Below are 17,569 nucleotides of genomic sequence, written 5' to 3'. Positions count from 1 at the left end.
ATTCAGTTCATTTGATTTAGTACTTTTGGATCAGTTCTATTGATTCAGTTCTTTTGGTTCAGTTCTATTGATTCAGTAGTTTTGGATCCGTTCTATTGATTCAGTACTTTTGATTCAGTTCTTTTGGTTCAGTTCATTTGATTCAGTTCTTTTGGATCAGTTCTATTGTATCTGTGTGACCTGGATGTTCAGCTGTGAGCCCGACCTTCTTGGCCAACTTAAGTTCTTAACCTTACTAACACACTTTTAAATAATGGGCACAAATTCCCACAGACATCTTAAAAAATGTGAAAGTGGAAACTTTTATATGAACACTCATGCCTTGAGGAAAGAAGTTGATGCTCCAGTTCATTCCAAACATCAAAGTTCTTAAAGTCAGTCTGATGCCATACGTGGTGCGGCTCTCTGTGAGACTCCTCGGTTGGCCCGCGCGGGGTTGGTGCAGGCAGCAGGAGAATTGCAGTAGGGAGGTTGGCAATGATTAGATTAGGAGGAAAATGAAGAAAATGCAACAATAAAAAAAAAAAATCCACATTATTAACATTCACAGCAGCGGTTCGGTTCATATCCAGACTTCGGCGCTTCGTTTGGACGCTCGTGCTTTTGGTGGTCGCGGTTTCTTTACTTTGTCCGACTCGTTTCTCCATGAGTTTTCCAAACCTGCGTCGTCCCCCGTGACCCCGGAGCAGCACTCGTTACCCAAACACGTCCACCCGCTACGACTCTCCACCAGGAGATCTAACGTGGGGAGAGACGCGGCGCTGTTCGTCCCGGACCTTCCGTCTCCGCCCATCGTCCCGTAAAACCCGCCGCTCCTCGGCGTTCCCCTCGCCCGCACCGACCTCCTGATCTTCTTCCAGCCCAGGTGGTTCAGCTCCAGCAGGTTCAACAGGACGCAGAAGACGCCGACGCAGAACATGAAGACGAGGAAGACGGTTTTCTCGGTGGGACGCGAGACGTAGCAGTGGACGCGCTGAGGACACGGGGGGACGGCGCACGCGAAACGGAACGGGACCCGAAAGCCGAACAGGAGCCACTGCAGGGAAAGGAACGCCAGCTCTAAGAGCGCACGGGAACACACGTGAAGAACGTACGCTTTGGACAGAACCCCAGAGGAACGTCCCGCCGGAGACGCCGGCTCGGCGTGACCCAGCATGCTCTTCTCCAGGATGATATCCATACTGTGTCCCAGGTGATGATGGGACGTGATGGAGCAGCTCTCGGAGTTACAGTTCCTCACGCATCCGTCCGCCGCACCCGCTACGTCCTTCCCGGGCGCCGGCACCTTGGACAGGTTGTGCCACGTGTAGAGGATGAAGAGGAGCGACGGCGTGGACACGGCGACGATATGGAAGACCCAAAAACGCGGCTGCGAGATGGGCGCGAAGGCGTCGTAGCAGACGTTGGTGCAGCCCGGCTGGAGCGTATCGCAGACGAACATGGTGCGCTCGTCCTCGTAGACGTCCTCCGCCGCCACCGCCACCACCAGCAGCCGGAAGATGGCCATGACCGTCAGCCAGATCCGGCCGATCAGGGTGGAATGCTGGTGCACGGCGTCCAGGAGACGCTTCAGAAGCGTCCACTCAGACATCACCCGGACTCCCAGGGTTCGAACAGACCAGACGAACACCCTTCAGTTCTGAGAGTCCTAGAGAGCCGATTGGACTGTATTTATGCTCGAGTGGCTCAACATTAGTTCATATTCGTTCCTGCTCAGGTCTTAGTGGATGGAACTACAACTCCCATGATGCAATGTGGCAGAATGCTCATAAAGAAGAGTATACCCGACTCCTGAGTGAAGCCTGTTGAAGCCATCATCGAAATTCGGAATCCCGCTGAAGAAAATCTGTAAATAAAAAGTGTTCCATCAAAATTGTTCCCTCGCTCTCGCCACGCCCGTCTGCTCCATCAAAGTCGGAATTAAAAAATCTGATCCTCAGAAAACCGTCGCCACGCCGCCAATTCCCAGCAGCACCTGAACAGCCGGACCGCTCGTCCACAGCTCGGTCTCTGAAGTGGCGTCTCCTCTCCGAACCGTCCTCCTTACTCCCCGCTCCCCGGAGATAAGCCACCCGCCGACGTCGCCCACTTGACTCCGGGTCACGTGGCTTCTCCTCTGCCGTCTTTTTTTAAAAAGGGCCCGAGCAGACGCCGCTCTCCTACTTCAGATAGCCCTGATAGCTCCGGGTCCTTTATAGCCTGGCCACCGTCCGGAGATAAAAGAAGCTTCTTTAAAAGGACGCGGGTTTAAAAATACAGTCCTGATAGCGAGCGCTCGTCTACATTCGGAAGAAATGAGTAGGCCTTCAAGATTTTGGGATCTTCTTTTGCTAATGCCAAGTTTACATGACACGACTGGATCTCTTGTAATCGGGAGTCTTTCAGGTGTATTTCACACTACACGACTGATGGGTGATAGGGGGTCACACACTACACCGTCTATCACCAACTGGAATCGCAGGCGAGCTTCTCTGGTCTCCCAAACTACATTTTATCATGAAAACAAACGCGAGAAGTGACGAGGGGTTTAATGATACCACGTCTAAACATGCACATCAACAGGTAGCGAGCGATCAAAGTTTGTGTGCTGATGTGCAGCGTAAAATCATAAGAGGAAAAATAGGAACAGCATGGATTGTTCTGTAGTGAGTTGGGGGTTAATAAATATTGTTTGCAATGCAGCAAGAACGATCAGGTCAGAAATACTGTAAAACTTGTGTGTGTGCTGATGTATTCTGATATAAACTATATTACACCCCTGTACCACTTTTTACACGCCTCCCCTGCGTTTTCCCTCACACCGTATCTTGCGTTCTCATTGGCTCATTGCCAGTCGGGCAACTCAGATCCAGATGTTCAACAAGCTGAATATCTCTCTTTGCTTGGATCGAGTTGTTGGATAGTTCACACATGTCGATTGAGAGCCGAGTTTCGATCGCCGAGCGAACGCTGAGTTGCTCCAGAGCCGGCAAATCTAGCGCCGACCAGTCAGGACAAAAATGGTGTAGTATGATGGTGTAGGACCCAAATACCCCCTGGCACCCCTGCATACGGTTCTAAAAAAAAAAAAAACACCCACACACACACAGATTTTTTTACTTGTTCTTTATTAATAACTCATTTATGGTTTATTATGAATGATGTTATTAATGCCTCTCCGTCACGTCCTGCACGTGTCTGATATAAACGTTTATGTTAGTGTTATATGAGCTGAAGCAAGAGCTGTAGATAAAAAAGCGTTTCCGCTGTGGCGGCGTCGTGCTCAGTATTTGCTGGGAAGTCCTGGGGGCCTGAAGAAGTTCGGGTCGTTGCCGTTCCTCCCCCACTCGTTGGCGAACTGATCGGCTTCGGCGTCCTCGTTTCCTTTCCTGGTTCTCTCCTGGATCCATTCTCTACCATCACTGCAACACAAACACCTGGTCACACACCTCACCCCAACTGGTCTGATTAACCGCGTGTGTGTGTGTGTGTGTGTGTGTGTGTGTGTGTGTGTTTCAGAGGATCTAACTTCTGCACAATCACGACCATCAGCTTTTAATAATCATACACAGCAGAGGGGAACCTTCATTTATTTAAAAGTGTTTGGTACTAATTTGATTTTATCTGCTCATAATTCGACAATCAACGTTTACACGAATACAAATGTAAGCTAAATAAATCCTTCAGACCTGCCTGTTCAATTAGTGTTGGACTGTGAAGGGTTAAATGAAAAGAGCCGCTCTGTCGCCCCCTGCTGTTGGTGACTGGTGGTTTAAACCAGGCTTTACAGAGACAGAAAATGGCCTTCCCTAAACTGTCGCTGCAAATTTGGAAGCATATCACTTCCAGACAGGGTGTCTGAACTCTGTATATATTTGGATGTTGAACCCACCTGATGACTTTGGCGTCCCTGCGGCCCCCGGGGCCCCTGCTCGCCGCGTCGTAGTTTCCTCGAGCGAGGAAGTATTTCTCTGAGTTTTTCAAGTTGGCCTCCATCATGCCTCTGTAAGCGCGCCACATGTCTCTCGAACCTGAAACCACAGAACACGCTTAACACGCTACAGACACGCAGCTGTGAGCACCAACACTGTTTATTTTGTGTGACTCAATTCATGTAAATTAAAAAAAGAATAAAGATCAGCTTCATGTCTGCAGCTTCTGAACACCAACACGGACCTGAAACGTGGAGCAGAACTTCACATCACGACGTTTCTACATCTGATTTTAAGATCAACCCTAACGCTAATGCTAGCTCTCCTTCAGGTGCAGTTCAGGTCCTTCACTAGGGTGACCGTACGCCTTCTGCAGCTAAAGGAGAGGGTCTGTCAGGTAAAGAGCGGGAAATACAGAAGATGATGTTACTGCTTCAGAGGGAGTTTTTGCATTTTACACCACAAAGCATCACAGCAGCTACAGATGGACGGACTGCAGCACGTCGTAAACATTTCCAAACGCTCATACTCACATAGAGGTTATTATAGCGCCACATTCTGGCGAAACAGCTCCACTAATGAACTATTTTATCTGCTGTTTTTATTGTGCTATTGTTTAGGCCTAACCCAAGGCTGCTTGAGTCGGTCATCTTCTAGACCTTCATCAGTGGTCACAGGACGCTGCTCACGGGGCGCTGTTGGCTGGATATCTTTGGTTGGTGGACTATTCTCAGTCCAGCAGTGACAGCGCTGCTGTGTCTGATCCACTCATACCAGCACAACACACACTAACACACCACCACCATGTCAGTGTCACTGCAGTGCTGAGAATCATCCACCACCTAAATAATACCTGCTCTGTGGGGGTCCTGTGGGGGTCCTGACCATTGAAGAACAGGGTGAAAGAAGATGAAGATAGACGTTATTTGTCATATATACCTCTACACGTGTGCAGTACAATGAAATTCTTTCTTCGCATTTCCCAGCTTGTCTGGAAGTTGGGGTCAGAGTGCAGGGTCAGCCATCGTACAGCCCCTGGAGCAGACAGGGTTAAGGGCCTCGCTCAAGGACCCAACAGTGGCTGCATAGCAGAGCCTGGATTTGAACCACCCGTCTTCCGGTTGATAGCCCAAAGCTCCACCCACTAGGCTACCACCGTCCCAAAGGGGGTAACAAAGCATGCAGAGAAACAGATGGACTACAGTCAGTAATTGTAGAACCACAAAGTGCTTCTATATGGTAAGTCAAGCTGATAAAAGAACGTCAACAAACCTGCACTGTGACGTCTGGATGAGATATTCAGCCGCTCGCCGATCTCACAGATCTCACCGCACTTCAGTCAGATCTCCAAATACCTCGGATGCAAACCCAGGTCCATCTTCCGCTTTTAAAGGCACAGAGCGGTGATGGGACGGGGCGGTGGGGCGGATCTGGACTTTCCAAACGTGTGGAATCCAAACAAAGGAACCGTAGCCAAGATTTTACGTCGATGGAGTTTTACAGAACTGATTAAACTGAGCTGAGAATCAGAAGGTTCCAAGTTCAAGCTGAGATCCGGCAGGTTGCAAGAACAGATCATGATTGTGACTCATTCAAAGTAAATAAGTAATAAATTAGTTAATTTCCCTAAGGGGATCAATAAAGTCTTATATTATATTATCTTAATTGGGCTGTACGGTCAAAAGTACGTGGACAACCATCATTATTACTGAGCTCAGCATTTTAAGGTCACTGTTCCTGTACTTCAGCGTCCTGTACAGAGCACAGACCTCAACCCCAGTTAACACTTTTGACTGGTTCGACTGGTGTCGTGCCACATTCCCCTCATCACCAGGATTAAAATCATCTGAGTTTGTCCTCGGTAGATCTTCTGTCGGTCTGGACCAGACGCCACATCCTTCGCCCTCGCTTGTACATTTTCAGGGTGTGCCTAACGTACAATAAACCACCCTGATTATGGAACGGTGAATATTTGCTTCTTTTTTCATGTACGATGTTTGATCTGGATGTGCTGGGGTTTCAGAATACCTGGGACGGATATTTTTAATCAGGAACCATTTACCAGCGCTGTGTAAAATGAACTGTCCTTTAATTATCGCCTCCGTTACTCCACATTCGTCTCAGGTGCTGGACTAGCAATCAGAAGGTTGCCTGTTCATTGCCACAGTTGGACCCCCAATCTTTATATTAGATTATAAGGAATATGTTGGTTAAAGGGACGATGTTTGGCTAGCAAGTAGAGCTCATGGTTTTTTTTTTTGGGAGAGCGTACATCCCACCACGTGTCTGTATGACCGTATATCACTCACTCGTACCAAAAAATGACAAAACTCAAAGCTGCTTTTTAAACAAACGTTTTATTTTGGTCCCGATTAGACCGTTTAGTCAAACAATCCGAATCCCATGTCGTCGTCGGATTCCTCGGACTCTTCCTTCTTCTCCTCCTTCTTCTCCTCAACGGCGGCTGAAAAAGACGAACGCGAGCCGATTAAAACCACGACACACTTCAACACGTCCAACATGCACATCGACGTACGGATCAACATTCGGTCCGGGTTAGGACTGTGTCCACATTCTTTTTGGAACTCGAGCAACTCTATGGTTGCACAGCTTTACCGCTCTGTCTTTACGGCTTGCCGCTGAGCTCAAAGTTAAGGTTCGTTTGGCAACATCAGGACCACCGAACAGGCCGTCCACAACAGACACAGGCGAAAGAATTCGGAGAGCAAATGAGCGGCGTAACTGAGGTGAAGAGCTTAACGCCGGACAACAGGAGCGTGTACCAACCTGCAGGTGCTGCGGCTCCACCGGCACCAGGAGCAGCAGATGATGCAACGGCAACGGCGCCACCGGATGGCACGCTGGCCAGTTTACCGTAACCTGGTTAAGAGAAACAAATGGTTAGAAATCACACAGGACCTTCAAGCTACACCCGATACAACTACTGACTAGTACATCATGCGCTAGAACACTAAAGACTTGCATGCAAGAAGTCCAAACACTCTGACCCATGTCGGTTTATGGCAGTGGTAGACTGGTGGGTAATCAATCGGAAGATTGTGTGTTCAAATCCAGGCTCTGCTATGCAGCCAAAGTTGGGCCCTTGACCCTGTCTGCTCCAGGTGCGTCGTACAACGGCTGACCCTGTGATCCGCCCCCAGCTTCCAAACAAGTTGGGATACTGACGTGTATCTGATGGATTCCCAGTTACAGGCTGAAGGACGCAGGATGTCGATCAGGAATCATCAAGGCATCACTTATAGACTCAGGTTCTCATACTTAGTTTGGATTCGAGTCACACGAACGTACGGAAACTATGTTCACACGCGTCCGAACATAACGGACTGGGGTGAGAGGACCGAGATCCCGAATTAAAGCGTAAAAACGTCTACGTGATTAAACAAGGTACATAAATACCAGCTCATTTTGTTTACAATAAAAATCTGCACGGTCACGGTTCACACACTTCGGTTAATCATGACAGGACGGGTCATGGACAGTTACTTGCACGTCTTTGGACCGTTTGAGGAGACCCACACTAGCACGGGGAGAACATGCAAACTCCACACAGTAAGGACTAATAATCCCCGGCCCACCTGGGGATCGAACCCAGGACCTTCTCGCCGCGAGGCGACAGCGCTATACACCGAGCCACTGTGCCGCCCTGCACTTGGAATACAGGACACTGTTGGATACAGGCTCGGCTATGCAGCCACCGTCGGGCCCTCGAGCAAGGCCCTTAACCCTGTCGGCTACAACGCCGTTCTTCTTCGGCATAAGTAAATACTATTACTACATTACAGCCACTTTTATTTGGAGATTTAAACCACCTGTATAAGAACATTAGATACAACTCGACCCAGTGAGGGTTAAGGGCCTCGCTCAGGTGCCCAACACCTGCAACTTGGTGGTAGTGGGGCTTGAACCATCAGCCTTCTGGTTACTAGTCCAACCCCTTAACCACTAAGCTCATTCAAACCCAAAACGCAGCTGCATTCTCGCATCTTTAGTGCATCCAAGCTTGTTTGGGCGTTGCGCAAGGGCCCTGCAGTGGGTGCATGGCAGAGCTGGGATTCAAACCCACAACCTTTCGATTGATAGCCCAAAGCTCTAACCACTGCACTGCTTCCACTCTATTAGAGATATACAACAATGACCCTAATACATCCAACACCCGCCCCTCTCCCCAACCGAAATACGCCTCTAATATCACCCGTGCTTTCAGTACCAGTACTGACAGACAGGTCAGTTACAATAATTCATTAAGCACTGAAGCATCGAACTCACCTTGGGCGATCACATCCTCGACGCGCTTGCCATTGAGCTCCGACACAACCTGTATAAAAGAAAAATAAACACATACAAATTCATCGAAGTGTTTTTAACCAGCAATTCACTGAATAAACCCTGAACATTAGTTTAATTTTGACTTAAAACGCCGGCTCAGCGGCTGTAAACAATCACAGTTTATAGCAGATTACAAAATACAGGACATATTTAAAGAAAAAAAGGAAGCGCATAAAGCAATTTAAACTAGGAACGCAGGTTTCTCTAAACCAATCACAGACAAGCTTTATTAAAAACAGTGAAACGTAGTGAAGGACAGTAAGATGAACAGAAACACAGTGAGCAGGACCAGGTCAGCATCCAGAATATAGATTTTATGCAGTCTGTAGCAATCGGTTCATTCCAATCAACGGCTTAGCTCTATCCTGGTCAGGTCTGCAGTGGGTCAGGGTTACCCAGAAACACCGGGCGGAAGGCAGGAATAATCTGGACATAGTGCCAATCGATGATGACTGCAGCGACCAGTCAGAATTCGGCATAAACCAGAGGTCCCCATCCACCGGGCCGTGGGTCATTTATTACCGAGCCGCACAGAAAGAATCAATAATTAGAGACGCTACATCAGCCATGAAAACACTGCTTTTATTTCCAACACACAGGTGTTTATCGTCTCATATCACCCCCAGGTGGAAGCAGCGTCTTGTTGCAGCAAAAAAAAAAAGCTCATTCATGAATAGTACAGTTATTCTATTTTACATCCCTCCACCCCCGCCGGTCTGTGAAACTATATCTTATATGAAACTGGTCCACAGTGCAAAAAAGGTTGGGAAGCGCTGGCGTAAACGACATAAATCCAAGCACTAAACCCGCCTTGTGAACAGTTCAGGAACAGGGTATATAATGTTTTTTGGTACGTATTGGGCCCCCCATGCTTTAAACACCTTAGACCAGGGGTGTCAAACTCATTTTCACATCAGCATTATTGTGGCCCTCAAAGGGCCGATTGTAACGTATCCAGTCACATTGCTGTTTTTCTTGGAGGCTGAATTCTGCATTTATATTGTCCTACTTTACCACAGACACGGCCTCATAACACAAGAGACGCACCGCTTTCTCTTCCTGAAGCACAAACTTGTTTTCACTTTCATTTAATTTCCTCCTTCTGCTTCATTTTCTTATTTATCTTCTTGTACATTTTAGGATCATGTGTAAATATGTGTAACATCATCTACTGGCGGGATGTGTCACTTTGCAGGTCACAAAATCAGCCTGCATTTTATTTAGGATTTTACAGTGTATTTTTAAGACAATCATTCTGCCCTCACTAATAGTTTATCCCCCTTTCTCAGCTAGACAGACAGACAGACAGACAGACAGACAGACAGCTCTCTTCAGAATACAGTCGGTTTTATTTGCTTCCCAGCTGTGTGATACACTGTGTGCACCAGAATGAAGTAAAAATACAAACAATAAAAACAATAAAGAACTTAATACAGTAAAAGCACACAGCTGTAGTCGAGTGTAACATCTGGTACAATATGAGATTTAACCAAACGTAAAATAACAAAATTACATATCTGTATATTGTGTGTATATAATCTTATAGTTTGGATAATTTTGTGATTTTGTGTTTAATGTTTAATGTATACGTTGCTTGTACACTGTATCGTACCATTACTAGAGAGATACCATCAGCCGGAAACAAATTCCTTGTGTGTATCCACATACCTGGCCAATAAATCTGATTCTGATTCTGATAACGAGTTAAAATTGTGTGTAAAGATACTAATTGCTATAGTAACGTAACAGTATTTAATGACGGTAAATTTGTAACTAAAGCGCTGTGATATACTCACTAAACATTTACTAACAACTGAGAATATAAACGCCACGACTTACAGACGATGCTTGGGTATTATATTGCAATATAATTATTTGTATTTATTTATTATTGTTTACGTTACTGACTACGCTACCCCGCGTTCTCTTTGCCGTAAAAGTCACACGGCTTCTTAGCGAAGGTTAAAGTTAGTTGCCATGACTACGATGTCGCGTTGTCTCTTAAAGGCGCAGGAGCGCATTAAATTATAAGCGCGTCTCTGTAACGACTCGAACCGTCACAACAATCGTACAGTCGTTTAAGCTCTCCAGATCCGGCCCGTGGGCCATGAGTTTGACACCCCTGCCTTAGACTGTCACATCATGATCCAGCCTGACGATGCAGCAGGTCACAAATTCAAGCCCAGCGTGCTTCATAAACCTCCCCAGTCAGCAGATCTTAATCCAAGTACAAGAACTGAGGCTGTGCCACATCATTACACAGTAACAGTAATGTGAAGTGTTTTTTTTAATAAAATGGACAGACAGACAGACAGACAGCGTACCTTCTGCAGGCGGGTGCCGTCAGCCTCGATGCCGACGCTGTCCAGGATCTTCTTGATGTCGGCGCCGTTGGGGTTTTCCTTGCCACCGAGGGCAGCCAGCAGGTAAGCAGCTACGTAACGCATTCTGAAAGCACAGAAAATCATCATGAAATCACCGACCTAAAGAAAAACAGCAAACAAGCTGTATTCACACGATCCATGCTTTATTTAGGTTCGTTTCTTTATCAGGATTTTGACGTCATGTTTTACACTTTGGTCACATTCATGACAGGAACGGTAGTTACTCATTACACAAAGTTCATCACTTTTCAAGGTTATATCAAACACAGTTGTGGACAATTTTGTATCTCCGATTCACCTGACTGTACGTCTTTGGACTGTGGGAGGAAACTGGAGCACCCAGAGGAAACCCACGCAGACACGGGGAGAACATGCAAACTCCTTGCTGTTGGGTTTAAATAACATATTTCAAATATTGAAAGTCCTCATTTTAGTAGCTATGCTGCAATCTTCCATCATGTAAGTATATAAATAAAGTTAAAGCACTCTCCCATCATACCTATAAATGTATTTAAAATAACATCAACATTCCTTACAGGAATGAAATTCTGGATTTTAGTAGGAGTTTAAGTTCAAGGTCTGGCTTTGATTGTTTCTTTCTAGACATTCTTTTATTTTTGGTGCATTTTGGCTTAATGTTCTGCTAGATACCAAATTTACACCTCAGCTTCAGCTCATGAACATATGACCTTACTTTCTTTTGAGCTATTCCTCAATAGCACGTTTAAAAATGTTGGTGAATCCAACTGCAATTTAAAACACTAATAAATAAAGAAGATAATTATACATTAGAGATTTAACAGATTTTTTTCAATACAACGCCACTTTATACACATGATTGTGTTATTTATGGAATTAACGGTGTTATGTTCGAGTCATTTTTCCTTGTTTCTATTTGTCTATTTATATTTTTGTTAAATATGCAATATAAATAATAAAGTCGACATAAAACACCTAATTAATGTGTTTCTGACAGCTAAACTGGCTGAGCACCAATGAACAAACTAACTGCTAATATTAAGATATTAATTTGCAGCCATACAAAGCAAAAATCGCGATATATACAGTTTACAATAATATTATATTAAAATATCGCGATATTTCACTATATCAAACATCAGAACTGTCTTATCAAAGCGGACAGATTTACTAGTTAGCAACATGCTAACAGCAGCGCGAGTCATACAACGTTTTCTTAAAATTAACTACTCTTAATCCCACCAAACAACCTATTAATGATATATAATACATCCATACAATATAAGTACACATTCCATGCGTTATATTCCCATTAATAATAAAATAAACTCACATTCATGTAAACTTACCTAACGGAGAAAGAGGGTCGCGTGTTCACTATACAGCGCGTGCAGGCGGAAAGGAAGTAGAACGTGCGCCTGAAACGGACGTAGCTGAGGAGAAATGGCTGTGTCTCAAATCACACAATGCCCCCTATTCCCTTCATACTACGCTCTATGTTATTGGTGCTCTGCTTCATTTATGTTTTACTAATCTGATTTAAGTGACATGTAATACAGAGCAGAGCAACACGAGTGAGATTCATGCATTACAGGAGCATTTAACATGTGATTCACAACGTAGTAGGAGCACAATAAAGTGCACTTTGTGGTTAGTAAGGTGCGATTTGGGACACAACAGATAGTTGGATTAGTCGACGGGCGGGCTCTCAGTTTAGCTCAAATTCATTCATTTATTTATTATATTTTAAAATAAAAACGCATTAATCACGATAAATTCTACACTCCTAAAGTAAAGTGATTATAATTTGGGTGGGAGGTTGGGTCTGAAGGGTAAAATGAGGGCAGTTGCCATGAAGTTGCCATGCAGCCATTTAATTAAACCTTAATACACTTACAGTGGTTTAACAAGAGCAATAACAAATGATTCCGTTAATCTATATAACCAGATAATAATACCAATAAACACAACATTTAAATTTATATTAAAAGTTATGTAGTAGATAGACATTAGATAGACAGAGATAGATTATAGACAGACAGATAGACAGACAGACAGACAGATAGATAGACACACACACACACACACACACATGCACACCCACATATATAGTTATATACACGTGTACATTCAGGTACCTTCAGGCGGCTTATCACTCTTGGGTAGACTGTTTCAAGTTTCCTCCATCTGAATAAAAATTACTCTCATTGTGGTTCAGCAGAGTCCTGGATTCTTGGACATTCTTCTGTCCTGACTTACGTGATAGGGTTAAAGATAAGGCTGCTAAAAACGAAGTCTGGCTGATTAAGATTGGATAAATTGTCCTATTTAAAGCAACTTAGAACCAGGACAAGATACAACCCAGTTCTGGTGGTGGATTAACTGGGGCAGTTTGGCTGTGGTGGAACTTAAACCTTCATGTGATGCAAAAATCTTTTGTACTCAAGGCCTCTTTGTCAAATATCATATTTTAATCTATCTATTAATATAAAATCATCCCAGCTAGGCATCAGCCAGGCATCAACAGAGAAAAGGGGGCATTAGTGCCCATTTGCCACACTGTGTTTAGTCCTTGCAGTACTGAAGTGTGTCCAACAGAGAGTGTTACAGCACTGCATGAAACCAGCCATAAAAATAGAGCAGGAATGTGAGAAATTGCTCCTCCATTTACCTCACAGTCACATGAGCGGCTTCTAAGAATAGAAATGATATTACATTTATCTGGCAGACGATTTTACCCAAAGTGACTGACCACTATCCACTTCAAGCACTGGAGTTTGATGCCAACAGTGTTTGGAACTCTCAACCTCCTGGTCACTAGAAATAAAACCTGTTTAACCATCAGTTTAGAAATAATTAGGGGGTGTGTCAGTACCAGGGTCTGTCGTGGTATGGGGGGTGTCAGTGCCCTTGGTAAAGGTCATTTACACTTCTGTGATGCAGCATTAATACAGAAAAGTACATTGAGATCTTAGAGCAACATGTGCTGCCTTGAAGACGTCGTCTTTTCCAGGGACGTCCAGCATTTTTGAACAAGACGATGCAAAACCACCTGCTGCACACATTACAAAGGCGTGGCTGCAGAAGAAGAGGGTACGGGTACTGGACGGGTGTCTCTAATAGAAAATGTGTGGAGAGTTTTGAACCCTGTACTGGCAAAACTGAGAAAGAGAAGCCATGATATGTAGAAGAACAACCACCTGTAACAAGGTGACAACAGGTGACTGTCAATCAAGAGAAACCGACACAATCATCAATCATCTGCTCCTCTGTTCTGCCAGCCAAAATGGCAACAAAGAAGGACATGGCGCTTAATGTGACTCACTACTATTACACTATCAGCCGGACGGGCATCCACATGTAGACATGATTGGTCTAAGGGCAGAGAATAGCTAATGCCCTGTGATTGACTGGCGACCTGACCAGGATAAAGCGGTGGTAAAAACGTAAAGAATACTGTGGACCCTTGACTTGTGAATGTAATTGGTATTGGTAAAAAGTCCAAATGTTCGTTAGTTAAACCTGTTTTTCATATAAGAAATAATGTAAATGGAATTAATCTGTGCCAGACCTCCCAAACCCTTCTTACCTAACCTCTCTAATGTCTTAAATGCTCTTTTCTGTTATAAATAGGGCAAGCCGTAGCCTAGTGGTTAAGGCACAGGACAAGTAATCCAAAGGTTGCTGGTTCAAGCCCCTCCACTGCTAGGTTGCTGCTGTTGGGCCCTTGAGCAAGGCCCTTAACTCTCAGTTGCTCAGACTGTATACTGTAATGTAAGTCGCTTTGGATAAAGGCGTCTGCTAAATGCCGAAAATGTAAATGTAAATGTAAAATGTAATGTAAATAAATACACGTATATTAAATCTTAAATTATAGAATAGACATTCCTGTAATAAACAATAATAAACAACAATACACAGTAGTACTGTACTGTACATAAAACACACATCACATTTCAGTACAGTACGTGTGCTGTACCATCTACCAGAAACAACAATAACTCTCATATTTCTCTATTATTTCTTTCTTTATTTCAAGTGTTGTAATTTCACAAAAGAATAACTTCCTTCTTCTCTCTCACTCACTGTCCCCTCTGTCTGATACACAGTGACACCTACTGGCAGGAGTAATTATACAACAACAAACCTTCTCTGGGGACATTTTAATATAGAATTTTACAAAATATAAAGAAAACACCGGAAACACACCGTCCGCTGTCCGAATGTTCGCTCACTGTATGTATATATATATATATATATACAGTGTATCACAAAAGTGAGTACACCCCTCACATTTCTGCAGATATTTAAGTATATCTTTTCATGGGACAACACTGACAAAATGACACTTTGACACAATGAAAAGTAGTCTGTGTGCAGCTAATATAACAGTGTAAATTTATTCTTCCCTTAAAATAACTCAATATACAGCCATTAATGTCTAAACCACCGGCAACAAAAGTGAGTACACCCCTTAGTGAAAGTTCCTGAAGTGTCAATATTTTGTGTGGCCACCATTATTTCCCAGAACTGCCTTAACTCTCCTGGGCATGGAGTTTACCAGAGCTTCACAGGTTGCCACTGGAATGCTTTTCCACTCCTCTATGACGACATCACGGAGCTGGCAGATATTCGAGACTTTGCGCTCCTCCACCTTCCGCTTGAGGATGCCCCAAAGATGTTCTATTGGGTTTAGGTCTGGAGACATGCTTGGCCAGTCCATCACCTTTACCCTCAGCCTCTTCAATAAAGCAGTGGTCATCTTAGAGGTGTGTTTGGGGTCATTATCATGCTGGAACACTGCCCTGCGACCCAGTTTCCGGAGGGAGGGGATCATGCTCTGCTTCAGTATTTCACAGTACATATTGGAGTTCATGTGTCCCTCAATGAAATGTAACTCCCCAACACCTGCTGCACTCATGCAGCCCCAGACCATCGCATTCCCACCACCATGCTTGACTGTAGGCATGACACACTTATCTTTGTACTCCTCACCTGATTGCCGCCACACATGCTTGAGACCATCTGACCCAAACAAATTAATCTTGGTCTCATCAGACCATAGGACATGGTTCCAGTAATCCATGTCCTTTGTTGACATGTCTTCAGCAAACTGTTTGCGGGCTTTCTTGTGTAGAGACTTCAGAAGAGGCTTCCTTCTGGGGTGACAGCCATGCAGACCAATTTGATGTAGTGTGCGGAGTATGGTCTGAGCACTGACAGGCTGACCCCCCACGTTTTCAATCTCTGCAGCAATGCTGACAGCACTCCTGCGCCTATCTTTCAAAGACAGCAGTTGGATGTGACGCTGAGCACGTGCACTCAGCTTCTTTGGACGACCAACGCGAGGTCTGTTCTGAGTGGACCCTGCTCTTTTAAAACGCTGGATGATCTTGGCCACTGTGCTGCAGCTCAGTTTCAGGGTGTTGGCAATCTTCTTGTAGCCTTGGCCATCTTCATGTAGCGCAACAATTCGTCTTTTAAGATCCTCAGAGAGTTCTTTGCCATGAGGTGCCATGTTGGAACTTTCAGTGACCAGTATGAGAGAGTGTGAGAGCTGTACTACTAAATTGAACACACCTGCTCCCTATGCACACCTGAGACCTAGTAACACTAACAAATCACATGACATTTTGGAGGGAAAATGACAAGCAGTGCTCAATTTGGACATTTAGGGGTGTAGTCTCTTAGGGGTGTACTCACTTTTGTTGCCGGTGGTTTAGACATTAATGGTTGTATATTGAGTTATTTTGAGGGAAGAATAAATTTACACTGTTATATAAGCTGCACACAGACTACTTTTCATTGTGTCAAAGTGTCATTTTGTCAGTGTTGTCCCATGAAAAGATATACTTAAATATCTGCAGAAATGTGAGGGGTGTACTCACTTTTGTGATACACTGTATATATATATAGAGAGAGAGAGAGAGAGAGAGAGACGGTCGGAGTCAACTTGTTCGTGATGTCACATGTTTCGCAAATTTCGGTTCCTAATCCGAAATTTGTTCGTACGTTAAGTTGAAAAAGATCGCTCGTAACCCGAAATGTTTGTATGCTAAACTGTTCGTAACTCAAAGGTTAACTGTTAATGATTTGAAGTTTTTCTGTTTGGTTTAGTTTCTGCTATTTGTGAACATTGTAGATTATTTTTCCGATCTTTATATGAGATCTTAAAGAATTAAATCCTGTGTGTAGCTTGAAGGGAATAACGGGGGGCTTCATCTTGGTTAGGTCCCAGTTTTCGGGGTGATTTATGTAAGAATTTTTCTGATGTTTTATTAATGAAGTTAACAGAAAGGATGTATGGACGTTTCCAGAAACAAAACAAGCACAGAACCGTATTAGCTTAGAAACGTTGTACTTGAATTAAATTAAATACATTTTAGAGCAGAAATGCTGATTAGTGTCGGCTTGTCAGGACAGAAAATAAAAGCCCCTCTTAAACCGAGCGTTTCCTCCTGGTTGACTGGTCGTATTAGCTCTGATTCAGAATGTTAAACAGCCCGGCTTGGCGTGATTCCGCCGGCGTGTATCCCGCTAACCCACGCCACATGTGGGTTCCATGCCATCGCTATAAATGGTGGCTGATGTTTTTGCCTGAAGCGAATTCTCTGTGTGTAGCTGGCGTTCGCCCACACCATCTCTCATTTCCCTCCGACATGTTCCTGTCATCCTCCAGCATCTACTCAGTGTGTGTGTGTGTGTGTGTGTGTGTGTGTGTGTGTGTGTGTGTGTGTGTGAGGACAACCTCATGTGTTGCCCGATCGTCTCTTTCTCTCTTTAAATTGCATCCTCCTCCTACGCCTCCTTCCATCTATTCCTCATTCGATTGTGGTTGCATCATTGGAAGAGATGAAATACACAATATTGCAAAAAGTTTATGGACACCCTTGCTTATTACTGACTTTGGGTGTTTTAGCCACACCTAGTGCAAACGGGTATGGAATC

General features: G+C 44.4%; 3 protein-coding genes across 3 annotated transcripts; all 3 read right to left on the bottom strand.

Annotated features, from left to right (window-relative positions):
• Positions 1-562: 562 nt before the first annotated feature.
• Positions 563-1,591, bottom strand: gjd6 (gap junction protein delta 6). Its single transcript, XM_063012515.1, has one exon. The coding sequence runs from the start codon at positions 1,589-1,591 to the stop codon at positions 563-565; it is 1,029 nt and encodes a 342-aa protein (XP_062868585.1).
• Positions 1,592-3,106: 1,515 nt separating this feature from the next.
• Positions 3,107-4,932, bottom strand: saa (serum amyloid A). Its single transcript, XM_063013065.1, has 3 exons — positions 4,851-4,932; positions 3,872-4,010; positions 3,107-3,401 (listed from the first exon to the last, which is right to left on the bottom strand). Exons 1-3 carry the CDS (start codon positions 4,888-4,890, stop codon positions 3,263-3,265), a joined length of 318 nt encoding a protein of 105 aa, XP_062869135.1. The 5' UTR covers positions 4,891-4,932; the 3' UTR covers positions 3,107-3,262.
• Positions 4,933-6,249: 1,317 nt separating this feature from the next.
• rplp2l (ribosomal protein, large P2, like) lies at positions 6,250-12,045 on the bottom strand. Its single transcript, XM_063012615.1, has 5 exons — positions 11,971-12,045; positions 10,583-10,706; positions 8,199-8,247; positions 6,699-6,791; positions 6,250-6,375 (listed from the first exon to the last, which is right to left on the bottom strand). Exons 2-5 carry the CDS (start codon positions 10,703-10,705, stop codon positions 6,293-6,295), a joined length of 348 nt encoding a protein of 115 aa, XP_062868685.1. The 5' UTR covers position 10,706; positions 11,971-12,045; the 3' UTR covers positions 6,250-6,292.
• Positions 12,046-17,569: the final 5,524 nt, after the last annotated feature.

The sequence above is a fragment of the Trichomycterus rosablanca genome, chromosome 17 (assembly GCF_030014385.1).
Source record: "Trichomycterus rosablanca isolate fTriRos1 chromosome 17, fTriRos1.hap1, whole genome shotgun sequence".
Taxonomy (NCBI): domain Eukaryota; kingdom Metazoa; phylum Chordata; class Actinopteri; order Siluriformes; family Trichomycteridae; genus Trichomycterus; species Trichomycterus rosablanca.
Note: the sequence above shows the minus strand (reverse complement) of the source record. Positions and strands in the feature narration are given on the sequence as shown.